Source organism: Nyctereutes procyonoides, unplaced genomic scaffold (assembly GCF_905146905.1).
Source record: "Nyctereutes procyonoides isolate TBG_1078 unplaced genomic scaffold, NYPRO_anot_genome, whole genome shotgun sequence".
NCBI classification, from domain to species: domain Eukaryota; kingdom Metazoa; phylum Chordata; class Mammalia; order Carnivora; family Canidae; genus Nyctereutes; species Nyctereutes procyonoides.
Window position 1 is genome coordinate 16,553,014 of NW_026575044.1, and position 27,570 is coordinate 16,580,583.

Consider the following 27,570-nt stretch of genomic DNA (forward strand, 5'->3'; position numbering starts at 1 on the left):
TCTTGTCTGTACTTTTTTTTTTGCCCTTTGAAATCAATTTTTCTGTTAAAGGGGACAATTATATTTTCATTTTGTTAACATTCTTTTAGAAATATATACATTTATAGCTGTATTTTCCTTTGAAAAGTATGTTCCTTAAAAACAAAAAAATAGTATATATGCATGATCTAGAATTCACCTCCATATGATACAGTGGGAATGTCTTGCCTACTCTAGTGTTCCCCCCATCTCCTCGCCCCCTTTCCCTCTTTAGAAATCATTGTACTACAAGCTTCTTATGTATCCTTCCAGGATAATATGTTTCTTTTTGAATGCTGTTACTGATTTATGGTTTTGTTTTCCATCTTCTGAAGTTTTAAACATCAGAATACTTAAAGTAAATATGGATTTTCAAATTTTATTTCTAACTTCATATTCCTACCCTTTTACTTCTCTGTATAATCCAGGAAAAATTAAAGAGAAATCTTTTTAAACCCAAGCAATGGATATCCTTCTATTCTTAAACTAGTTCCTTTTAATTTTTCAGAAGAAAGTAAGAAGAATCCTTTTTCCCTCATTCATAGATAGATACATACAACTTGTTGGTATCTCTGTGTGTATGTGTGTGTATGTGAGAGAGACAATACATGTGAGAGAATTCTGAGTTTGAAGTTTGGTAACCTGTTTTGAATCCGCTTCAGTACTGGATGAATGTGGAACCTGAGGCACATGACTATACTTTTCACTATTTCTATAACTGTGAAAAGGGGTGGTAGGTACTACCCTAAGTCTGTCCTCTACTACTGTTGGGTCTTTTGCAATAATGTAAGTTTAGTTTGTGACTTGTGAAGGACTCTACTCATGAATGTGATATATTTGAGATATTCACAGATATTCCGTGCCTTCATTTTCCTTCTGGTTTCTCCAAGAGGACTTAAATTTAGACATTAAATTGTATTGTCTCTGCTTAGAAAAAATTTCTGCCAGGTGACATTGCATTATGTATAATTTAGTTTATTTAAATATATAACATTCATAAAATCAGAACAGTGAAACTTACTATAGATGCAAATGGGAACTTTGAAATTGTGGGTTACGGATACCTTCTCTCAGCCTCAGCCTCCCATTTGTCATTTTCTCTGTGTTCTGTGCAGAAGTTTTGAGAGCGCTTCTGATGAGGTGTAGGACCACGTGAAACAAGTTTGCAAGATGCTTTGCCAGACCCTTAACCTTTATCTGGTATCTACACTTAGAGTTAGGTGTTTTGAGGGTGGTCTTGCTGTAGGATACTGGTGTTCAGAGGTCTTTTGTGTAGGGGACATATTCTTACAGAGGACATTTTTATCATTTATCAGGGAAAACATCCTGCTCTTGGACTTCTGTCTCTTCATAAAATTACTGAATTTGTACCCAGATTAATTAACGTCTGTAAATGTAACATTTAACACCTAATAGTGAAAATAGGTGTATAAGTGCACCTGATGCACTAAGCATCCTCTCCACTTTTTTTTGTCCCATTAGCATAATATCTTGGCTTTAAAGAACACATTCATCAACCTAGCTAAAATAATAGGCATTTAAGAAATTACAACCATCTTTTGTTTTGCCAGCATCCTTGGTCTGTTTCCAGTTATATCTGGAGCTGTTCCAGCTTAACCCAGACCGTTTCTGTGTTGCTAACAACATTCTGGGAAGATTAGAATTATTGGGGACAACATTTAACCATACTGTTTACTCCTCTTTCCTGTCTTGTGTTTCCAGGCCTATGGGGTCCCCACTAGTGATACACGAGTAAATGTACCACTATCTAAAGAACCTGAAATAGAACACACCAGAGACCATGGAGATGGAAAATAATAGTAAAACATCAGTTTAGGATAACCTGCAATCTTGTTTCAAAACCTGTCTGATACTTGGGCTAAAATGACTGGATATCACATGTTTCTTTTCATTTTTTCCCCGCCCTTTTTCAATTTGGATATTTTCTGCCTAACTGCGTTCACTGATCCTGTTTTATGCTATGTTTAGTCTGTTGTTAAACACATTCAGTGAGTTCTTAATTTAAGATAATGTAGTTTTTTTTTGTTCTATGTTCTTTTGATATTGTAGGTTTCAACTTTCATTTGAAATTTGTCAAACATTTCTATTTTCTTGAATTTTCTTTAATATATTTATAATATTTTAAAGTCCTCTGCTGACTCTAAAGCTGGATCATCTGTCAGCCTGCTTCCGTCATGGTCTGTTCATTCTTTTGATTATCACATTTTGATGCTATGCCAGATATTTTGTATAAGGAAATTACAGTTGCTGCAAATCTTTTCCCAAAATGTATTTGACCTTTCATGTGTCAGATGGATAGAGGGGCTGATTGCCTTAATCTAAGTGGGGATTGAGCAGGGTTGGGGCTTGGTTGCCATTTATTGCAATTCAGTCTACCACTGGCTCATACCTTTTCCTTGAATAGGGCTCTCCTGGGATTGTAATTGAAAGCCTAGCAGGCAGGCCTCTGTCATCTACTCCCCAAACACCATGGGAGTTTCATTTTTATCGTTATTTCCATGGTTTGAGCTTGGCTCTTGAGCCTCCTATGGATGGCAGCTTTAGTCTGGCAAAAATCTTTGAGGGAGGAGAATCCTGTGATTGTCTAGAGTTCTGTTATTTTCTTCAGTAGAGATTCTCTTCCCAGACCAAGCCTGACCCTCACGATATTCCTAGAATCTGCATACGAGCCCTGGGAAAGGAATGACAGGCAGTCTTCAGTTCACCTACCTAGAATGTTTTCCTTACAACTTCAACCTGTCCTGGCCTTGTTACCTCAGCAGCTCTCCTGTCTCCGCACTTTTTTTTTGTTATCTTTTTTCCTCTAGTTGTTGCAGCAGTCACATTAGCCTGCTATGACCTGCTTATATCTTACCTGGAAGTAGAATTGTAACAGATTGCTCAAGTGAGAGCTCTTCTGGTATTTATTCAGAGACCCCCCAAATCTGAGTAGATTGCAGGTAACTCACATTCAAAACTGAGGTGCAGCCGACCATTCAGATGCAGGACTTGCAGACAGGATTCCACGAGACGGTATAGCTGTGGTTAACCCATCACTCACTTCTAGGCTATATAAAAAAATGCAGTAGCTTGTAAGAGGGATCCTGTATGAGAACAACTTTGCAGAGAATAGTATATCCTGTGGCATTTCCACTTTCCTTCATCCATGTTGAGGGGCTTTTGGGGAACTTATCCATTTGACTTGCTGAGGTTTGGGAAATAAATAGGCTGGTACCTGCCCTCCACCTGAAAATGGCTAACAAGTGAGACGCCAGGTGGAGCTGCCCCTACTTTGGTAGAGTGGAGAGCAGGCATGGTGAGAACGGTTTAGAGTTTGGTGGATCAAAGATGCACAAGTTTTCTCATGGTCCAGACTTCACTAAGGTAGGTGAAGTTGTCTTGAAATGATCGAGAGGCCCAACCTGGAGTGTCACAGTAACCCAGGCAGACTAGGCAGGGAAGTCCCTACAGCAGGAGCTAACTGCAGGCAGGAAAGAAAGGCAGCACTGGCCTTCTGATCCTCACTGGACCTCACCACCACATTACTGTCACGTCAGATCTCTACCTGCTTGGCCCCATAAGCCTGCTTCCCTTGCCTCTAAAACCTCCCTTTCCAGTTGCTCCAGAACCTCAGGGGCCCTTAAAAGTAACAGCTGCATAGTCTTGGGGATGGGGGAGCTAGCCAAATTGAGAGATGACAGTTTCCACTGAGAGCCAGCTAACCTGTTAATTCCTGCAGCGAGATCTATCTTCATCCGCAGGTCTGGGTAGGACTAGAGCAGCCCCCGGAGCCTTTGGAAATGTGACGCAGGAGGGAGGAGAGCAGTTGGAAGAGCACTTGTTGGAGGGTGGAAGGCTGTGAGCAAGGGTGGGGCTCATCAAATCCACCAGGCCGCCCCATGTTTGTTCTTGTTCTGAAGGCTTGAGAGCCTGAGGTTAGTGGTGCTGGCAAGGGGTAGCATATATGAGGATGGAGGGATGGTGCGTACCATTTTCACAACACATGAAACTTCTCTTCTAAACACAGTATTGACCATGATACCTGTCAGATGATTCAATGAGGCTTTATTTCCCAAGAGACTATTTTATTGGAGTTGTCTTCTTATACCGTCTCCCCCCCCCCCCCCCCCCCCCGCCCCTTGAACAGTTAGTGTTTCAGAATCCACCTGTAGCTCTGCTTTTGACTAATTGTGGGAAACACTGCGGAATGGTGGTCTTCAGGCTCTTAGGAACTGTGATCATGAATAATGCTTACGTTAGAACTGAAATATGTAAGATTTTTAGCCCTCTCCTCTTATGGTTTAGCCCTCTCCTTAAAGTTTTTTCTTTTATGAACTTTGCTTACTTGTATGATTTTATATGTTTGTAAGAGGATATCATTTCTCCTTACTTGGTTTACTTCCAAGTTTCCTAAGCCATTGTGGGAGAGTGGGTATAGGGAGGCTATATTTATGTTAAGGACGATGTGAAAGTTCAGAGTTCGATACTGAACAAAATTTTATAATGAAAAATAAGAACTCTAGAGAACTTTTTCCTCAGTTTTTATGTGATGGCTTGTATAGTTTGCATTAATGGTTATAACTAATACGTTCATCTATGTATGTTACCTGCACGTTATAACTTCTACATGTAAAAGCGCATTTGTCAACTTTAAAGTTTTGTACAAATGTGAGTTCATTCTTATTTTCTGGGATGCTAATTAACATTGTCAGATTAAAAACCTTTCTATACAGCCAGATACAAGCACCACAAAAATCTATGACTTAGAAAGTTGAGATTTTATAGAGTTCTATTCTGTATTGCAATCCTTGTTTTAAGCATTTAATTTATTTTCTTAAATTTTTTTGAAAAGACTTTATTTGACAGAGAGAAAGAATGCAAGCAGACCGAGTGGCAGGCAGAGGGAGAGAGAGAAGCAGGCTCTCCACTGAGTAAGAAGCCCTATATGGGGCTCTATCCAGGATCCTGGGATCATGACCTGATCCAAAGGCAGATGCTTAACCAACCGAGCCACCCAGGTGCCCCTAGGCATTTAATTTAAAAGATTAGAATGATATGTACTTATATTTCCCATTAGGATTTTTTTTTTGTCATTTAGGATAAATGTTTAAATTGTTAAAAGCAAGTTATATATTAAATTAGAAAATCCATTAGCTACATTATTAAAATAAATATTCCTGAGCTCATCTTCTTGTTAGCTTTTTTTTTTTTTTAAAGTAAAACGTTTGTTTTTGGATGGACTTGAAATGTTTTGAACAACTAGTTTTAGAATTTATATTTATTTAAAAACATTTTTTTAAAAAGATTTATTTATTTCAGAGAGATTACGAGTGTGAGCAGAGGGATGCCTGGGTGGCTCAGGGGTTGAGCACCTGCCTTGGCCCAGGGCATGATCCTGGAGTCCCAGGATTGAGTCCTACGTTGGGCTCCCTGTGTGGAGCCTGCTTCTCTCTGCTCTCTCTCTGCCTCTGTATCTCTGTGTCTCTCATGAATAAATAAAATATTAAAAAAGAAAAAGGTGTGAGCTGGGATGGTGGAGATGCAGAAGGAGAGAGAGAATCTCATGCAGACTCCCTGCCGATTACAGACCCAGACGCAGGACTCCGTGTCAACGCTGGGACTCAGTGTCACAACGCTGAGATCATAACCTGAGCCAAAATCAAGAATCCGACCCTTAACTGACTGAGCGTCTCAGGTGCCCCTAGAATTGGTATTTAGTCAATTGTAGGGACTTCAGTGGTAGGTACTATTTTATTTGTGTGGGAGATGTTTTTCAGAGATAGTTGAAACATCTAGCAGGGTCCCAAAGTAGTGCTTTCAATATAACATTTAGAGGTAAAGTTGAAATATTTTTTCAATCCTTACTTGATCCTTCTAAGAGGAGCTCTAACAAACTAAGGAAGAATAAGTATCAATTTTATCCTTATGGGACTCTGACCTTAGGGATTCTGTTGTCTCCTATTTTGATTTGGAAGTGGCTATGCCAACTTAACTTGTCTAAAGAAGTTTTTTCCCTGGAAAAATAATTCTTATAGTGAAATCTCTAGTTTTTATAATTAAGCACATTCTATGAAGATTTTACTTAGCTGGGATACTATACCCAACTTATTGTTTTAGTTTTGTCTTGCTTTGTTTTTATTGTTTTTAATAACTATGTAAGAGAATAGCATAGATAATTAAGAATGCAACCTCTCCTGGTCACTTGCTGTATGATGAATATGTTACTTATCTCTGTGCTTCTACCACCTCATTTGTCCAGTGGAGATAACAGTGCCTGATTCATGGGTTGTTGGAGGGTTAAGTGATTTAATATGTGTAAGGGGTTAGTGCTGATACGTACATTGTAAAATGACATCTGAAGTACTGACATCGAGAAGCCATTAAATGTGAAATGTGTACCTGCCTAATAAAAAAGCTTCAAAATCCATGTAAAACTTGGTAGAATTAATGGGTCAGAATAACAAATCCATAGTTATAGTTGGAGAGTTCAGTTAGGCCAAAAAAAAATCAGTAAAGACATAGAAGATCTAGATTATACTATTAACCACTGACTTGATATTTACAGACTGCTAAATCTAATATTAGTATAATACACAGTCTTTTGGAGTGCACATGGTAACTACACCAAGGAAGACTATTTGTAAGGCACAAGTCTCAATAAATTTTAAAAGATTGAAATCAACAGTACATTCTCTCCCAACAACAGAATGAAATTAGAAATCAATACCAATAAAACATCTATTAAAAAGTGGAGATTAAACAACACAATTCTTCAATGGGTTATTTAGAAGAAAACCATGAGAGAAATTAGAATATAATTCAAACTAAGTGGTAATGAAATTACAGCATATTAGATATGTGGGATGCAGCTGAAACAGTGCTTAAAGGGAAATTTATAGCTTTAAATAACTATATTAGAAAACTTACCTAAGACTTCATGTAAGAAAGTAGGAAAAAAGGTCAAAGAAAATGGAAAGTAAATAGAAGGGAAAAATAATAAATATAAGAAATCAATGACTAGAAGAGAGACTGTAGAGATAATTATCAGTGCCAAAAACTGGTTATTTAGAAAGATAAAAAGTTGGTAAACCCCTCTTAGACTGATGATGAGAACGTGATAGAGACCTTAAGCATAAATGGCTTCTGTTAGAAATGAAAGAGGGATCTTCCTGCTTAGATCCTCCAGACATTAAAAGTATAATATGCATTTATTTTAAATAACTTTATGCTATTAAGTTTGAAATGGTCAACTTTTCTTTAAAAATATGTTACCCTAGGTCATACAAGAAGAAATGGAAAATTTGGTAGCTTTAGATCAATAAAAGAAACTGAATTCATAATTAAAATCTTTACCACAAAGAAAACTCCTGGCTTTCCTGGTAATTTCAAATATTTAAGCAAGAAATAACATCAATTTTAACAGAAACTCAGAGAAAAAGTTATGAGGCCAACGTAACCCCAATGCCAAAACCTGGCAAAGATGGTGCCCAAAGAAGAAAATTGATAGATTAGTATTTGTCATGAACATAGATGAAAGAAATTGTTAATAAAATATACTGCAGTAGCAATATATAAAAAGGATCCATCATAGGTGAGATTTATTTCAAAAATGCAAGGTTAAATGCCTGAAGAGCAAGGGGAGAATCCTAGCAGGGAAAGAGCTACAGAACAGAATAAGAGCCCCAGATTCTGTTTAAGAACTTCATCAAAATTGCTAGGCTGACCCCTAAACCCATACATTTGTGGGGTAGACTTAGTGCAGCCTAAGTAAAAATGTTTTTGAATCGTTCAAAGAATTTGCAGTTTGAGACAAATTAATTGCCTGCCAAGACAAAAACAGTTAACACTTATTGGAGAAATATAACAGAATCTAGCATCTCTATCACATACCAGTTACAGTGTCTAGTATACAGTCTCAAATTACTCAACAAACGAAAAACAAAGAAAATGTGATCCTCTCTCAGTGGGAGATCAATGGAGACCAACCCTGAGATGACCTACATGTTGGAACTACCATGCAATAAATTGACAGATATATTTATGAGTTGGAACACTCAATAATAGTTTCTTCTAATTTAGTCTGATCCAAATCAGTCTCCTAAAAAAAAAAAAAAAAGTTTTTTTTAAATGGAAATACAGACTTACCCTAAAATTTACATGGAAGTGCACAGGGCCTAGAGTATCCAGAGTAAACTTGAGAAAGAAAAGCAAAGTTAGAGGACTTAAATTATTTGACTTTAAGACTTTCCATGAAGCCATAGTACATAATCAGTACAGTGTGGTTCTGGCATAAAAACAAACAAATGGGATAGAATAGATAACCCCAAAGAGATAGAGTTATTTGATTTTTGACAGAGATGCCTAAGTAATTCAGTAGGGACAGGAAAGTCTTTTCAACATACAATGTTGGAAGAATGAAACTTAACACCACCTTATGCCATTCAAAGAAATCAATTCCAGATAGATCATAGTTCTCATCTAAAAAGCCTGTATAGGAGAATATATTTGTGAGTTGAGGATCAGCCAAAGTTTTTTTTTCTTTTCTTTTTTAAGGATATAGAGAGCAATAAGAGGAATTAGATAAGTTAGACTTCATTAATAATAAAAGGATCTTCTCAGAAAACATTGTTAAATGAATAAGCAAATCACAAAGTAGAAGAAAATATTTGCAAAACATTTCTGAGCAGAGTACTGTATCTAGAATTTATAAAGAATTTCTGGAACTCATTAGTAAAAAGCTAATTTTAAAAATGTGGAAAAGACAGATACTTCACAAGAGAAGCTATACCAAGGGCCAGTAAACAAATGGAAAGTGTTCAGTATTGTTAGTCATCAGGAAAATGCAAATTGAGACCACTGTGAAATAACCACCCCACAACCACCAGAATGACTATAATCAAGTAAACTGACCACACCAAACATTGAGGCGGCTGTGGAACAACCAAAAACTCTCCTGTATTGAAGGAGGGAGTATAAAATGGTACTTCCCACTTGGGAGAAAAGGTCTGGCAGTTTCTTCTAAAACTAAACCTGTATTTACCCAATAACTTCTAAGAATTTCACTTCTCGTTACTTACCCCAGACAGAGCATGTGTCCACAAAAAGGTATGCACTTACCTGAATGCTCTTGGCAGTTTTGCTCATGATGTCCCAGATCTGGCAACAGGTCAGGTGTCCCTGGGTAAAAAATGACTAAACAAATTGTGGTCTGTTGATGTAATGGAAAATTCAGCACTAAAAAGAATGGACTACTGTCACATGAGTGACTCTTAAAGTCATTATGCTGAGTCAAAGAAGCCAGATCCAAAGCAGAATATACTGTATGGTTAAACATATGGTGAGAAAAACAGATCCATGATTGCCTCTGAGGGTGGAAGAAGGTATGACAGGGACTGACTTATAAAAGAGCACAAGGGGCTTTCTGGGTGGATATTGTTGACGGGATTGAGGATTAACACATTAATGTGATGGATAAAACAAGGTGACACCATTGAGATTTGTTTCATGTTATATAAATTTTACCTAAAAAAAAAACAAAAAACAAAAAACAAAAAAAACAACAAACCAAAAGTGAGTAGTGAATTCTGGCTAATATATGATATATGCATGTTTGTCTAGATTTGAAGAATCTGCAACTTAAATTTTAATGTATCAAAAAATATGATGGGTTGATATGAAGGGTAAGGACCAAGCACAGCTGAGAACCTTTGTTGTAGTTTTGCAAGGAAGGAATGGGCAATGCCAGGTAGATCTGTTGAGTGGGATTAGGACTGGGTAGTTTGAATAATTTCAGCAAGCTCTGGACTAGGCGTCCTTCCTGATTGTCCATTACCTAGCTCTAGGGTGACTTACAGCAGGAAGAACATTGGCATGATATGTGAGAATTTACTAGTTAGGGGTGTGGGCTGTGGAGTGGTTAGTTTTTTTTTTTTTTTTTTTTTGAGTGGTTGGTTTTTATGTGAGAAAGATACACTCTCCTGGGAGTCTCTTTCTAGCTCTAGGAATTAGCTGTGGGAGGGACAACCTCCCTATCAAGGCCCCAAAGCCAGAGTATTAGGAATACAGAACATAAGAAAATCTAGTCAGTGCATACCTCTATAAAAGTTTGAAACCATTCATTTACACCATCATTCCGCAGAAGTGTGTATCTTGAAAAATTTAGGCCCTTAAGCCAGTCAGAAATGGATATAAGTCCTGGCTCTTACTTCAGTAGCTCTGTGACCTTTTAAGTTAATTTAACTGCTCAACGTTTATTTCTTTATATGAAAATAATGGTAATGTTAATTCACTTTATAGAGTTGATACGAGTATAAATCAGTAGTATGTGTAAAGCAGTTTGAATATACCAGGAACATAGCAAATGCTTGAAATAAGTATTGGCAAATTTTCTTTTTTAAAGATTTATTTATATGACAGCGTGCATTATCCACACGTGTAGTGGGAAAGGGCACAAGGAGAGAAAATATGTTTAAGCCAACTCCGAAATGAGCACAGACCCAGATGTGGGGCTCGGTCTTTCCACCCTGAGAACATGACCTGAGCTTAAATCAAGAGTCAGATTGTTTAATTAAGGTGCCCCTGAGTGTTGGCAATTTTTAAAGTTTTCTATAGCCAATGAAAATTTAATTCTTCAATTGTTCACTTAGACCCTTTGCTTGTTAAGGACAAGGTTGTTCCTAAAGAAGGAAGGCAAACAAAAAACTAAACACACAGAAAACAACTCTCTGGAGATAAGTATTCTTTCTTTTCTTCTTCCTCTCTCTCCTCTCTCCTCCTCCTCCTCCTCTCTCCTCTCTCCTCTCCTCTCCTCTCTCCTCTCCCTCTCCTCTCTCTCCTCTCGCTTCGTTTTTTGTTTCGTTTCCCACCCCTTAGCTGTAAAGTGGTGATGAAGTACACAGACAGATATACAGAATGTGTAATTATAGAGATATGATCTTTTTTTTTTTATTACAGTGATCAGTTCTTGATTCCTGGGCTATTTAAAATACGAACGTTAGTCCTTGTTAGTCATATATGAAATGAAAGGGGTGTTTTGTTGTAAGGAGAAATAATTACAGATGGGTAGTTACAGATTGTTCCATGGAAGTCTGTATTTCATGAGTACATCTGTAATCAAGAGCTGGAGTGAAGTTTCCTTTGTTGATACCATTCTCATTTGTTTAACCCCTTTAATTTTACTCTGTGTTAAACATGCTTTATAATCTTTCTAACTGTGACAAGCTGGATTCTTATTCCTTTTGATTTGTAGAAGTAGACTCTTTAGGCAAGAAGGTAATGAAAAAAATAAATTTGTAAAACAATGTAAGGTGTATTACTTTTGACATGGGTAGTTGGACTGCTGCAGTAAATCATGCAAATATGGCAAGAACAGTAAAACTCATTTAATAGTTTTTAGGATTCTGTGGTATGAGCCTTCAAAGTCTTGAACTTAATTTTCATCCCTTTTGTCTGTTGATAACAAATATAAGCATAAATATACATGTCCTTAATGCAGACAGTATGTTAATTAACAAACTTAATAACTGCTTGAAAATGTAAAATGTATAAAATACCCTTGCATGTATATGTAATTGTTAATAAGGAGTGACAAGTTATAATTTCAAGTATGGACAGTTCCCAAAAAATACTAAAAGAAAGAAATGCAGGAAAAATGTTAAATAGCACTGATTGTGACTGTAATCTTTTATACATCTCCAATGTCAATAGATCTAGAAAGCTACCTATTTAAAATACAGTATTTTGTGTTACACATAAAAGAATTTTTTTTCAAGATGCATCCCAAAGTGGAAATATGTTCATCTTAGAATCTGTGAAAATACATAGTAACAGTTATCTTTATGAGTTAGCTACTACATGTCAGGTACCCTGTAAGACTTTTCATAGGCCTTTATTTATATGTAAGACATCATAGACCTTTATAATAACCTGCAAGCTATGGATTACTATTTCATTTTAAATGTTTTTAAAAAGATTTTATTTATTTGAGAGAAAGAAAGCAAGAGTGAGATGAGGTGCAGAGGGAGAGGGAGAAGGAGACTCTTTGCTGAGCAGGGAGCCCGATGTGGGATCATGACCTGAGCCTAGGCAGACACATAACTGACTGAGCCATCCAGGCACCCCTAGCCATTTAATTTAAAAGATTGGAATGGTAATGTACTCACATTTTCTGTAAGGATTTTTTTTTTGTCATTTAGGATAAATGTTTAAATTGTTAAAAGCTAAAATTATATATTTAAATTTTTTTAAGGAAATGTCCATACTTGAAATTATAACTTGCCAATCCTTATTAACAAACTGAAAACCTGAGAGATCCATTTTTCTGCATTGTTATTTAAAATATATTTATTAGCGTGACTAGGAGTATTGTGATCCAGTTTTTAATGCTGTAAAAATACTAATTTGTCAACAGTACCTTGTTGCTGGTTGGTATGTATATGTATATAGAAATCTTTGGGAACTCCGGGTCTTATGGGCAAAATAAAATGTGGTTATAGAAAATCAATGTTTAAGGAAGGAAGGGGTGATTAAAATTGCCTGGTTTAAATCCCCTGGACTGTTAGGTCTTAAAAATTGACCTGAATTGGTAGACCTATCTAAAGAATTAGTAGTTAAGTCAAAAGGTGGATAGGAAGGGGGCTGTTGACATAAATGCTCGTGGAAGAAATTGGTCCCAAAGTCCTATGTTAAGAGAGAAAAGACATTGGGCCAGGGGAGAAGGAACAGGGCTCTGGCTGGCACTTTATTGTCTCCTACAGTAATGCCTGAAGTGAGCTGAAATGACGCAGAATAGGAAATAACAGTCTAGGGATCCCTGGGTGGTGCAGCGGTTTAGCGCCTGCCTTTGGCCCAGGGCGCGATCCTGGAGACCCGGGATCGAATCCCACGTCGGGCTCCCGGTGCATGGAGCCTGCTTCTCCTTCTGCCTGTGTCTCTGTCTCTCTCTCTCTCTGTGACTATCATAAATAAATAAAAATTTAAAAAAAAAAGGAAATAACGGTCTGTACTTCTTATGCTTAGTTATCTAAGGTTAGAAGCCTATCTTTTTATAGAAATGGCAAGATAACTTGACCTGCATTTAATTCTGTGGCAATATTTTCTTTTGTTTCATTTGTTTGATTTTGGAAAAAGGCAATATAGTCACATGGTTTAAAAATCTGTATCTAGGGACACCTGGGTGGCTCAGCAGTTGGGCGCCTACCTTCGGCTCAGGTCATGATCCTGAGATCCAGGATTGAGTCCCGCATTGGGGTCCCTGCGAGAAGCCTGCTTCTTCCTCTGCCTGTGTCTCTGCCTCTCTCAGTCTGTGTCTTTCATAAAGAAATAAAGAAATCTTAAAAAAAAAAAACTGTATATGTATACATGCAGATGTGCATGCATACACACAAAGAGAACAAACGTTAGAAAATCTTCCTTCCTTCTCTTTACCTCAGATAACCTCTGCTCATGCTGTGTGTGTTTCCTGATGCATACACATGTATATAGATATTTCTATTCTTTTTTTTTTAAGAGAGTTTACTATACATATTGTGATTGATTTTTTCACAATATATTTATTTTTTGAAGGTTTTATTTATTTGAGAGAGAGAGAGCACGAATGAGGCAAGGGGCAGAGGGAGAAGCAGACTCCTGCTGAGCGGGGAGTCCCATGTGGAGCTCCAACCCGGGACTCCAGGCTCATGACCTGAGCTGAAGGCTGACACTCAACTGACTGAGCCACCCAGGTGCCCCTTAATGTGGTAGTTCATAGGGAGCTTTATCATATACTAAATTAACTATATGGATTTTTTTGTTGCTGATTTTTTTTAATTTTTAAAGATTTATTTATTCATGAGAGAGAGAGAGAGGGGCAGAGACACAGGGAGAAGGAGAAGCAGGCTTGATGCAGGGAGCCCGATGTGGCACTCCATCCTGAGACTCCAGGATCACACCCTGGGCCAAAGGGAGGCGCTCAACTACTGAGCCACCCAGGCGTTCCTTGTTGCTGATTTCCATTCTGAGTTTTGTTTTATTGGTTGAGTTCTTTTGTTTTTTTCTTGGGGGTTTTTGTTTTTGATGTTAATTTTTTTAGGTACAGTTTTCAAATGGTGAAGTACACGAATCATAAATGCCTAGTAAGATGATATTTGACAAATGCATATACAGTGTATCAAGACAGTAGAACTTTTTCATCATCTGGAACTTTCTTTTCTATCTTTCCCAGTGGTTTTTGAGACAAACACTGGTTGAATTTCTTTTGTTTTGTTTAGTTTTCAGTTTGTTTTTTTCCCCCTTCTAGAACTTCATGTGAATGGAATCATTCAGTATCTAATCTTCTATATTCAGCTTCTTTCAGCCAACAAAATATTTTTGAGATAAATATATCTCATCTGTGTTGTGTCAGTAATTCTTCTTTTTCAGGATTGTTTTGCTATTCAAGATCCTGTGCATTTCTAATCAACTTGTCAATTGTTATTAAAATTACCTTGCTGAAATCATGATTACTAAGGATTTGGATTAAAAAAAGACCAGCTATTAGGTAACTAGGGAAGATGGAAGTATTAAATATTGAGTCATTTAATTTTTAGATACAGTTCATATCTTTAAGTTTATTTAGTATCTTTCAGCAAAGTTTTTAGATGTTTGTGTATTGGGATCCCTGGGTGGCGCAGCGGTTTGGCGCCTGCCTTTGGCCCAGGGCGCGATCCTGGAGACCCGGGATCGAATCCCACGTCAGGCTCCCGGTGCATGGAGCCTGCTTCTCCCTCTGCCTATGTCTCTGCCTCTCTCTCTCTCTCTGTGTGACTATCATAAATAAATAAAAATTAAAAAAAAATATAGGCCTTACACATCTTGGTTTAAACTTTTTGCCTAAATATTTTGGGTTTTGGTACTATTGTAATGGAATTTAAAATTTTAATCTTCAAATTGTTTATTGCTAGTATATAGAAATATAGTGGATTTTTATAAGTTGGCCCTGCATCCTGCCGCATTGCTAAATGTACTAATGAAGTTGTTTCAGAGATTTTTTTATGTAAGCAATTATATCATTATCCAAAAAATGCAGGGTTTTTGTTTCAGCTTTCTTGAGGTTATTACCAATATAACATATAAGTTTAACGTGTGTAGTGTGATGATTTGATATACATATACTGCAAAATGATTAACACAATAAAGTTAACATCTCCATCCCCTCACATACCCTTTTTTGTATGAGGAGTGATAACTTTTTAAAATCTATTATCTTAACAATTTTCCAGTATATACTACAGTATTGTTAATTATAGTCACCATGTTGTACATTAGATCCCCAGAATTTATTCATCTTATAGCTGGAAGTTTGTATCCTTTGACCAGTATATTTGCCCATTTTTCCCCATTCTCTAGCCTCTGGTACAAACAAAATTCTACTCTCTATTTCTTTGAATTTGGCTTTTTTCAAAAAAAGTAATTACATTTCTTCCCTTTCCAATATTTTCTTTTTACTTTTTCTTGCCATATTGCAATGGCTAGGACCCCCATTACAACATTATTAGAATGATACCATTGTTTATTGGGTCATTAAAGTATTTCTTCTAGCATAATTGTTAAGCAATAGATTTCCCTTTAAGCACTAATTTATATTTAGCACACTCTCCCCAGTTTCTCATATAGTAGATTCATTATCATGTATTTCCCTAATTTATTTTGTGATTTCTTCTTTGACTCATGGGTTATTTAGAAATGCGTTGTTAATTTCCAAATATTTGAGACATTTCTAAGAATCTTTCAGTTGTTTGTTTCTAATTTAATTCTCTTGTGACCAAAGAACTTCATCTATAAGAGTTCAAAGTTTTAAAATTAATTGACCCTTATTTATGGTCCTAGTATGTGGTCTCTTTTTCTTAATGTTTCCTGTACACTGAAAAGGATTCTGACATGTCTGATCAAGTGGTTGATAGTATCGTGCAGCTCTTCTTTGATACATGGATGGGGGGGGCAGTCTAACTATCCAGAGAGTTACTGGAGTTTCTGATTGTTGGTATGTTCATTTCTTCCTTTAGATCTGTTAGTTTTTGTTTAATATCTTTTAAAACTATTTTTAGATGCATTCAGGATTGTTAGTGTTTGTTAATGTTACTTTTTCAGGAATGTTAATATTTTTAGGAAATGTTTCTTTTTATCCTTGGTAATATTTTTAGTCTTAAGGCCTTATTATTTCTGATTTTATGTTTTATTAAGCTTATTGCTTGCATGAACTGTGTATTTCCATTCTTAAATATTCATCTTATCAGTGTGTTATATTTGAAGTATTTGTTTTGTAGATATTTTACATGTTGTATTCATTCTGACAAGTCTCTGCCACTTACTGGAATATGTGGTATATTTAGTGTAAAGTTGTTATTGATATGGTTGGATTTACCCTTGCTTTACTCTTTACACTTTATTCTCTGTTTTCTAGTATCATCTGATATTTCTTTCTTTTCTATCCTTCCTTTGGGGTTAATTATTTTTTAGTGTTTCATTTTAATTTTTTGTATGCTTTTTTGCTTTGTCTCTTCTCCTTTTTTTAGGCAGCGGTTGCTTTCCCAATGATAATATTAATCCTTAGCTTTGCAACAGTGTAGCTGTTTTTAACACAAATTGCATCCACATACTTTTAGAGTTACAGTTTTTGCTGTAACTGGTCATCTCCTTTTTGTAGAAAGAGAAAAATATTGTCTTTAACATTTACCTGCATACTTAATGCTTTCTAGTTCTCTTAATTTTTCTCAATGACTTAAGAATTTACATTTGTTGCCATTTCTCTTTACCCTGAAGAACTTTCCTTTAGCTTTTCTTTGAGCAAAGTCTGCTACAAATGAATTCTCAATTTTTGTTTACCTGAACATGTTTTTGTTTTGACTTCTTAGATGAAGGATATTTTTGTTGGATGTAGATTTTAGGTTGAGTTTGGCTTTTTTCCTGTCAGCTCTTTAAAGATGTTCTGTTGTCGGGATCCCTGGGTGGCGCAGCGGTTTGGCGCCTGCCTTTGGCCCAGGGCGCGATCCTGGAGACCCAGGATCGAATCCCATATCGGGCTCCCGGTGCATGGAGCCTGCTTCTCCCTCTGCCTGTGTCTCTGCCCCTCCCCCCTCTCTCTCTCTCTCTCTCTCTCTCTCTGTGACTATCATAAAATAAAATTAAAAAAAAAAAAAGATGTTCTGTTGTCTTCTGGCTTCTATTGTTTGTGAAGAGAAATTGTTACTCATGTGTTCCTCATGCCTGTACATACATGGGTTGTTCTACTCTGACTACTGTTAAAGTTAAAGCCAGGCATTGTTTAAAGGTGGTAAAAACAGACTGTATTAAATAATCACGGGGGTAGAACTGAGCTCAATTTCCGTTTGCACAAAGTTGACTGGGAGAATGTAGGAGTGGAGCTGGGAGAATGAGTAGAGGCTTGCAGAGAGTCAAGGAAGTGAAAATTGCCCAAAAAATGGGTAAGAGGGTTAGTCAGTATCAATATGTTTGAGCCATCTGTGGCTACTAAATGCTATTTCTTGAGGTTAGGCTTTTAGACCATCCCTCTGAGGGTGTAATCTGGGAGATTCTGTCCTTTCTGATGACCAATTACATTTCAAAGGAATGGATTTCAAGTCCTTGAGAAAGACTCCTGAGTTGTAGGAGACACATGGTACATCTCAGACTGGGGAAGGATTTATAAGTAAAGGAGGTCAAGGATCTACAGAAAAGTATTGGCAGGAACAAATGGAAAATTCTTTTGGCCGCCTTGATCTTTTCCAGACAGGAACTCAAAAGAGTCTGGGTCCTACCAGGGACTCTTGGCCTTAGGCTCCTAGAAGCCATGCTAGAGCTTGATCATGTCTCTTAGTGCAGGGGTTTAGATGGAGTCCTTTGTGCCAAGAGTTTTTGTAGTTCTCACCACTTTGAAGATTTTCTTTTCATCTTTTGTTTTTCGTATTTTGTAAATGATGTGCCCAAGTGTGATTTTCTGTGTTTTTAAACTGCTTGGTATTAAATGAGTTTCTTAGAAGTATAAATTTAGTTTCAACTGAAGTTGAAAATGTTTCAGCCATTACTATTTCAAATATTTCTTCTGGTTGGTTCTTGCTGCTTGTCAGATTGCATATGTTATTGAGACTGTTCTTTTTCATTTTTCCTTCTTCTGCTTACAAATTTCTCTTGACTCATATTCAAATGGACTCCTCTGTCTTCTCCAACCATCAGGTTAATTTTTTATTTCTGATTTTATAATTTTCAGTTCTAGAATTTCCATTTGATTGATTTTTATAGTTTAATCAGCTGAGATTCCCATCTGTTCATTAAGTCCATCAACATATTCACAGTAGTTACTTTAAAATCCTTGTCAGTTCATTTTGGGGATCTGTTTCTACTGGCTATTCTTTCTGTTGACTAGGGGGTAACATTTTCCTATTTTTTCATAGGTTTAGTAATTTGTGCTTTTTTAAGAGTTTAAATTTTGTTACCTTCCTCTAGAGTTGATTTTTGTTCTAGCAGATACTTTTGGTCAGCCTCAAAGTCCAAATTGCTTGCCTCTGATATAAACAACAGCTGAGATTTCAGGACTTTGTTCTTTTAGACTTCCAAATGCTCATTTTCAGCAGGTTGTGTAGTCTCTCCCACATATATCATTGGGAGGTCATGATTTGAGCAGAGTTCTCACTCGTATTTTGAGTGATTTTTCCCCCTCGTGGCTCCTTCTTTACAAGATCTTCCCCTTTCTTTTTCCAGCCCCTCTGCCAGCCCCATATCCATTCTCTGATTGTGCCAGTCAGTAAAACTGCAATTTTCTGCTTCAGGTCTAGGTGTCCTGCCTAGCTTAGACTGTGGGCTGTCCTTAGATACAAAGCCACCTAACTGTGGCTCATCTAGTCTAGTTCCTCCCTTACAGTGGTTGTATTCCTTTTGATTTTTGTCCTGTTGGTCTCTCTCCATTGTTCTCAAATAATTGATTTTATATCTTGTTCAGAGGCTGTCATTTTTATCTGAAGGAATGTTTGCATAATTGAGGGTACTCTACAGGACTTCTGTTTGTGTCCTCTTGCTAATTGCAAACTGTTTCTTTTTCTCTTTCTTTTTTTTTTTTTTTTTGCAAACTGTTTCTATTGAGAATTTATAATGCATTTCAGAATTTGATAGAGCCGTTCTCTCCTCTTTGTTCAAGTTTTCCTGGTCGTTCTTATTTATTTTGGTATGTTATACTTGGAGTAATTTTGTCTGAAATTTTTATTGAGGTTGAATCAAAAGCATAACTTTGGCAGAATTCATGTCACTATGATGTCTTCCTGAATAGGAAGATAGATACTTTTCTCTGTGCTGACTTTGCTTTTATATTCTTTTTTTTTTTTAAATATTTTTTTCTTTATTTATTTATGATAGTCACAGAGAGAGAGAGAGAGAGAGAGAGGCAGAGACACAGGCAGAGGGAGAAGCAGGCTCCATCCACTGGGAGCCTGACGTGGGATTCGATCCCGGGTCTCCAGGATCGCGCCCTGGGCCAAAGGCAGGCGCCAAACCACTGCGCCACCCAGGGATCCCTGCTTTTATATTCTTTAGTAACAATTAAAATGTTTCTTTTTATAGTTTTGACACATTTATCCTTACATTTATTCCAGGTGCTTTGTGTATTTTATTATAAATTGATTCCTTAAAATAAATATTTTTTCTAATATAAACAGGCAAAAATTTTACTAATTAGAAGCAAATTTAATATTCCTAAGTAAACCTTCTAATTTTGGAGAGTGATGTTACAGTAAACAGTAGGACTCCTGCTTAAACATAGCCTGTGATGGAAGTTGGAAAGTGGCTGAGTTAGGGTGGGGATCTAGGTCCACTTGCCTCTAGATTGATTGCATGTTCTGAACAACAACTGTTTACTGTTTTCTGATTTATTTCAAGGCTTGATTCAAGCCCAACTTAAGCTCTTTGTGCTCTCTTTTAGATTCTGGTTCTGTGTCCATGTCAGAATTAATTGAGTGAAATCTTCATTAAGCTCTCATAATAGCAGAATAGCCTCTTGATCTAATATTTTGTTAATTATTTTTACAAGATGAAGAGTAAGCTGTATACTTTTATTTCTGAGGTTTCAATGCTGCGGATTCATCACATTCCAGAATGTAGTTGATTTTATCACAATTTAAACTACTTGGTGCTCTGTGTTTTTGGTAGATATTTGATAAATATCTTTAAAAGAACCATGTATGTCATGGGTGTTTTAGTATATCTTTGGAGAAAAGAGATTTAAATTATCCTCCAGTTTCCTGACTGTTTCTGTCTTGGGTTGTTTAGGAAATGAAAGATTTCTACAGCCTAAAAAGCAAGACTGTAAAATACCTTAAAAGGGTACTGGATAGGGATCCCTGGGTGGCGCAGTGGTTTGGCGCCTGCCTTTGGCCCAGGGCGTGATCCTGGAGACCCGGGATCGAATCCCACGTCGGGCTCCCGGTGCATGGAGCCTGCTTCTCCCTCTGCCTATATCTCTGCCTCTCTCTCTCTCTCTCTCTCTCTCTCTCTCTCTCTCTCTCTGTGACTATCATAAATAAATAAAAAAAAAATTAAAAAAAAAAAAGGTACTGGATAGTGTCTGAAAATGCATTTGTAAAAACCACCAAGTATAGTTGCTGTAGCCCCCAGGGCATGACATGGGGAGTTATGTCTGCAGCCAGGTGCCTCTGCAAGAGGCCCACTAGCCCCTTCTAGGTGTGTTGCCAGGCCACAGGAAGATAGCACTTGTCACCAGTACCCTTTGAGATGTTGATTAAGTTAGCTCATTAGTAATATATACATCTGGAGTTTAATCAGTTGCTTGATTTTATTTTAAAAAATTGTTTTGAAACGGTTCTTCCTCCTCTTTGAAATTTTGATGGTTTTGGAATATGTGAGAAATGGAGTTTGAATTTGTTGTCAGAATTACCTTTTGACTCTGATTGTAAAGGCACAGCTTGTGACCTGAGACGCATTGACAGGCAAAAGTTTGCCTACCGATGAGAAGTTACTGTGAAATAAAGTCATGGCAAGGAAATAGGGAGAATTATCTCTAGGCTGTCCATGTTCTGGAAAGAAATGTAGAAGAAAAAGTTTGAGGTCTTCCTGGTCTGTTTCCTTCAGATGTATTGATTTTTGAAAACTAGATGTAGCAGATTTTTCATATTCATACTGTCTTTTAAGAATTTGGTGCTTTCACATATCTTTTGTCCTCGCAGCAATTTCTTAAAGCTTTTAAGGTGATATGTTATGTTTGAATGACTTCAGAATGCACTTCCTTCTCCTGTGTAGTAATAGGAGAGCAATAATAACTTTAATAAAACTGAATATGTAAGTTTCTCAGACAAATAGTGTGAAAATCTTAACTGTGGATATGTATCTAATTTAAGTGAAAATTTTCCTGTATTAAAAAGACCAGTTGACATCCATTTTTAGATAAGTTTTTTTTAAAAACTAGATTATAAAATGAAGCAGTCTTAGTAAGGCTAATGGCATAGGTATTAGTCTTTTGTTGTGAGTAGAGGAAATTGGAAGGGGCATTATAAATATGATTTCATGAAGCTAGAGAGCATTGGTGTTCACATTTTTAAAACATAATCATAACTTATCTGGAGTCACATGTTCCATTTTATTGGCTTCCTTCATATGGAAAATATAGAAACCAGCACTAAAAGCCCGTGAAAAAGTGAAGCAATATATATATTTTCTGGGTGAAGGAAGTATTCTGTACATTTTCCATGTTTTACATCATGGTATTTTGAATAACCATGCTTCCATGTTCACATCAATTTTTTGTTTTTCAATTTATGCACAGCACTTGCTCTGAAATTTGGGGACTGAGTACACCAAATACGATAGATCAGTGGGATACAACAGGCCTTTACAGCTTCTCTGAACAAACCAGGTGAATATTCTGCCCTCTATGGAATCCTAGCCATCTTGGGGCGGGGGGCTGTTTTGGAAGACCTGTTAACGGGTTGCCTAGGATGTTTCCTTAATGTAAATAAGGCATGCATTTAAAATACCTGCCTGCCAGTATTAACGATATATGAAATGTGTCAGCTGATGTTTTGATCAATGAAATTCTAGCTTTGAATCTTCTTTAAATTACTGCATCCCCTGAAGAATAGGAACTTTGATAACTATATTCTCATTTGAGTTTGAGATTAGATTATAATCTGTTGTTGGCCTAATTTTCAAGTAGAGCTATAACCAGTTTTTGCTAAATTTCTTGCTATCATCTAAATCTCATCTTCTTTATACTAATAAATGCATAGTTATTTACCAAACCCCTTTTATCACAGTTAATGCTAGGCTAATTCATTTTATGTTCTCTTTTATTTTAAAAATCACCTTATTCTCTTTTGGAACATACTGGTATTGTCCATTTCATCTCATTGTATTCATCACCATCTGCATTACTGTGTGAGCTCTAGAACTACACCTTGGTACTCAAAACAATCACAACTGGGTAGTGAGCTACATTAGTTTGAGTAAGTTACTTTACATCATTGTTGGTACTCACCATTCTTCACACTAGTTCCTTTTTTTGATAATTCAGTCACCTAGAGTATTAATGCCCTTTAAAGCATCCCTAGATAAAGTTTGATTTACTCAAGAATAGAAATTGACAAAAAGTTTTTCAAGTATGCTATATGGTCCTTTTTTAAAAAATCAATTTCTTCCCAAGTGGTTAGCCATTCATTGACATTCGAGTCATGTATGTAGCATATTTATGAGAAACCTGCTAGTGCTGCTTACTTTTGTAGCAGACCCATCAAATAGTACATTTTTCTTCCTTTGTACTCACTAAAACTAACTAAATGTCTGTCATTCCTTTCTTTATGCTCTTATTGTATTAATGTAGCCCAATCAACTGCATCTACTTTGTTTCTAAACCTCCCACCTTTCTTTCCCCTTGCTTCTCAACAGGTCTCTGGATGGCCGTCTGCAAGTGTCTCATCGGAAAGGACTACCACACGTGATATATTGCCGATTGTGGCGCTGGCCTGACCTTCACAGTCACCATGAACTCAAAGCAATTGAAAACTGCGAATATGCTTTTAATCTTAAAAAGGATGAAGTATGTGTAAACCCTTACCACTACCAGAGAGTTGAGACACCAGGTAGAAAAATTGGGGCTTTTCCCTTGTTTTAAATTAAATGCTTAAACTTAAGTATATTAGATGCTCATATGTAATTGCCCCTGGGAAACTTTGGTGTAAAATTCTAATAAATTACCTGAAATTCAGTGTCTTATTCACTAGTAGTTTAAAGTACTTTTTAAATGTTTTAATTATGAAAAATGAACCTTAGGTTCATTCAACCTTAGGTCAGGTATGTCCGTTTCTTGGGAGAAAACACCATTTGACCTCAGAGTTACATATCTAGGAAGTTCTAATCCCTAGATTCACAGTCTGCTCGGAACTAAACCGATGGACTGCTTTACCTATGTGCTGCCCAAGCTGCATTCACTTGTTTTGTTCTTTGAGCCTCTTTTTGAAGTATTTTAATGTCATTGTTTGCATGAAAGCAAATGAGTGAAGCTCATGGCAAGACTTTTAGTTTAGTTAGCTGTGTACTTGAAACTTTTAAAGAGCACACAGCTATATTTTTAGAAATGTCCTAAATCTGACTTCCTGTGAAGGAGGGTCTATCCACACCTCCCAGAATGACCTTGCTCCTCAAAGTACAGGATAAATGGGAACTTGGAAATTTAGATGCTGGACTACATGGCGAGTTAAATCAGATTTGTCAATTTCTCAGTAACTGGTATAATGCCAAGTCGGTAAACCCTAAATTTTAAAAAATTAAGCAGGCCACTTTCTTCTTTTTTTTAAAATGTGTGTGAAATTTTTCAGTAAAGGTCTGGTGTGGCCCCCTCTCCCCCGGTGCCCATCCTTTGTTCTTTGCTGTTAACTTGGATCCCTTTTATTCTTTTAGTTTTGCCTCCGGTATTAGTGCCACGGCACACTGAGATCCTAACAGAACTGCCTCCTCTGGATGATTATACCCACTCCATTCCAGAAAACACTAATTTCCCAGCGGGAATCGAGCCACAGAGTAATTACATTCCAGGTATTTTTGCCTTCCCAAGTCTCCTAAAAATTGGGATGGATACAAATTTTATTCATAAACTTTCAAGTATTCATAAATTGTGGTTTGACTTTTAAAAAAAATGTTTCTGGATCTTGAATAGAAAAATCTACTTTGTTGGTTGATGATGTTGTGAGCTGTGTAAGCCTCATATCTGAAACAGATAGGCCTGGAGAAGTTATACTTTATATTTCATTTTCTTTTGCAGTGGCTTTAATCGAAATACTGTGAGAAGCAGAAAAGCAAAGATCTTAGTAAGTTTGTCTTAGTTGTTGAAGCTAAGAGAGATGCAGAATGTAAGCAAAATAAGTTGAACATGAAAGCCATGTTCCTGGAACAAGTATCACTAAAAATCGACCAAATAATCATTTTCATAGATAGTTTGATAATGGTCAAGAGAAATGGAACATTTCTGTAGGAGATGGAATATTTGATTTCTAAGATACAGCAGCACTGCTGTACTGAAAATCATAAATCCTCTAATTTAGTTCTTTTTCATCTGGGCTTCAGTAACCTCTGCTGAAAAATAGATGAATTTAACCACATGGTTCTCAAATCCCACTCTAATTACTATTTTATGTGATCTAGTAGTATGCCATGAGGCAGTTTTAGTTTTCACTATTTTTTTTTTTTAGAAGAACAGCTAACATTTTCTTACTTTCTTTGTGTTTTCCTTTTTTGTTTTTTGTTTTTTTTCCTAGCAGAAACTAAAGGTATAATAGGATGAGGATTAAGGTATACATTGGATAGTTTAGTGTCTCAGTTTTTTTCTTCTATTGTAATATTTCTCCATTCCACTCTTACTTGCTGTAAGGAACTTAGTTTCAGGTACATTTAAAAAAGATCAATGTGTCTCATGGAAATAGTGCTTGTTCATTGAAGATAATTTTTAAACCTATTATTTTTTTTGGAGGGGGTTTTTTTGTGAGATGGGGGTTTGGTGTGTTTGAGTGGGAAAGGGGGGGGGGTTGGGGATGGGGGGCATTAGTGGGTGGGGTAGAATTCATATGTGGTTTGGGGGGTTGACGGCATATGGTTTGGTGTCTGGATTGCTATACGTGTTGTGATGGCAGCGAGGAGTATGAGGTTATGCGTGGTGAATAGGGCTTAAGGGGTGATGTGGGTGTGTGTGGTCTTGCGGGAGTGGGCATGGACTGGACCAGGCTACTGGCAGGGGGAGTTGTAGGGGGGGGTACATGGATTTAGCTTGTGGGGGGGGAGGGGTGGGGGTGGGGGGGGATTTTTGGTTGGCACGTGGGGTTGGGGGTTTGTGGGGTTGGGCTTCTCTTAACGCTGTTTCCTAGTGGTGGTTGTTAGATTGGCTGGGTAAGACTCCCGGACACTGGGTGGTGGGGGTTGCGGGTGGGTTTGGGGAGGGTTGGGAGGGGTAGGGGGGTGTGAGGGGGGTGGGTGGGGAAGGGAAGGGCAGGGGGGGTGTGGTGGGTGGTGGGGTATTCTGGGGGGTTTGCTTTTAGGGGGGCTATATAGTGGGGTAGGGGTCGGGTAAAATTGGGGGAGGGTAGGGGGGAAAACTAAAGTTTTGAAGATTTGGTATCGGTTTTATTTTGAGTTTTTATTATCGTATAGGGTGGGGGATAGGGATTTGTTTGGGGTGTGGGGCGAAGTTTGGAGGTTGGAGGGTGGTGGGGGTGTTGGGGGCGTGTGTTGGTGGGTGTTTGTGGTGTGGGTTGTCATTTTTGTTTTTTTTGTTTTTTTTTTTATGGTGATGTTGTTTGCTTTGGGGTTATTGGATGGTGGGCGTCAGGGGGTGTGTGGGGGTGTCATGGGGGGGGGTTTAGGAAACATTTTAAGTGTATAAGGGGGGTAGGAGGGGGTGAGCCGTTTACGGGTTGTGATCTGGATGTGGGTGGCGGTGGATGAGGAGGGGGGGGGTGCGGGGGTGGGGGAGCTGTTGTTGGTAGTTTATTGATGTGGCTGTGATTTGACTGAAGGTTTGTGGGGGTTCGGTCTCAGTTGGATTGTCCGTCCAGAGACGGTTTTGGGCAGAGGTGCTTATGGGGTTGGATTGGCGTGAACATTTGTGTAGGATTTGGGGTGGATTGGTGATACGCGCTCACGATGGGCAGCCCGCGCGGGGGGGTGTTGGTAGAGTTCGGGGAAATTTTCTTACAACTCGCCTAGCCATGTAAATGTTAAGCTGTTGATAATCACTTAAACTTATTTTTCTTCCTTGAAATTATAATTGGTAAAATTATATACACATGTATTTATTTTACATGAAGTTCATTCAACTATTCAGACGCCTCCTGAATATAAACATTTTATTCATTAAGCACGTTGGAAGTGGCACACTAGAATCTTCTTTTCAGGGAGTATTTTGCCTCAGGTTTGTGCAGTAGTTTGTGTTTGAATTTAAATTTCTGCTTCAAACACTCAGGATTTACTGGTTAGAAATCCCTGGAGAAATATACTTTTTAGGAGGAATTCAAGCTAGACTTGTCCTGAAATATATTACTGTATTTTGCCCTGAGAACCCAATGTAAGCCCATATTACTTTGTGACCCGAAATCTCATGAATGTTGTGTGTCCTTCAGTCATCTCCTAGGTGTATGCATCCATGATGGCCATTAGTTTAAAAAAAAAAAATGTAGGTACTAATTCCTTTGAAGCATACTGATTCAGAACTGAGGCATCTTGGAAGTTCTATTTTTGGCTCTTGCCCCAGAAAATATACATATGGGAATGAGCCAGATATGTAAATACTAGCTAAGAAAATATGCCTAGAGAGCTTGATTATATTACAAGTAGGCTTTATAGATTCACCTGTAAGATTTGGATCAGAACCTGAATCCTAAGCCCTCAGAACCAAATAATTGCATTTTATAATAATGCTATATAATATGCATATTTATTATTCATATTGATTCTTTGGTTATCTTTGATAGCTAGGAAAAAGGTGGTGCTATTGATTCATTTGCAACTCTGCTTGATTTGTTCTAAACTTTTGTAGAAACGCCCCCTCCTGGATATATCAGTGAGGATGGAGAAACAAGTGATCAACAGTTGAACCAAAGTATGGATACAGGTAAAACCTATCTTTCCAAATTCCACAATAATGAGATACACATTTATGCCCAGTTTGAGACCCCCAAGAATTACCTGTGACTCTTTAATGTAGAGAAGTTGGGACATATATTACAAAAGAACCTTCTATATTGATGTAATTATATTTGAACCATCTAAGGGAGGGCCCTGTTGTCAATGAAAAAGTAACACATGCTACTCTGCAGAATAATTGTTACAGTTTTCTCTCATTAGATTATATGAAAATTTGAGAGCACTCCAGTACTTTTCTGTTTAAGTATTCTGTGCTTCTGTTCAAAGTTTTAGTTACCCGATGAATAAATGTCTTTGTGATGAAAAACCATAATGAGCCCAGTAACAGATTTTCTGAGGAATACTGAGGTGGGAGATGGGGATCAGATTTTCAGTGCTCTTTTAACTTAAGAGTGAGTTCTCAAGGGTAGGAAA

General features: G+C 37.3%; 1 protein-coding gene across 3 annotated transcripts in view; it reads left to right on the top strand.

Moving 5' to 3' along the window:
* The window catches only part of SMAD2 (SMAD family member 2), a 78,723-nt gene that overhangs the window by 28,285 nt on the left and 22,868 nt on the right, over positions 1 to 27,570 (top strand). For 2 of the 3 annotated variants that reach the window (XM_055323555.1, XM_055323554.1), the window contains exons 3-6: positions 21,797 to 21,886; positions 22,915 to 23,108; positions 23,926 to 24,060; positions 27,050 to 27,124. In XM_055323555.1, the coding sequence (XP_055179530.1) occupies positions 21,797 to 21,886; positions 22,915 to 23,108; positions 23,926 to 24,060; positions 27,050 to 27,124 (494 nt within the window). The remainder of the gene's footprint in view (positions 1 to 21,796; positions 21,887 to 22,914; positions 23,109 to 23,925; positions 24,061 to 27,049; positions 27,125 to 27,570) is intronic. The other variant, XM_055323556.1, reaches the window with a different exon arrangement.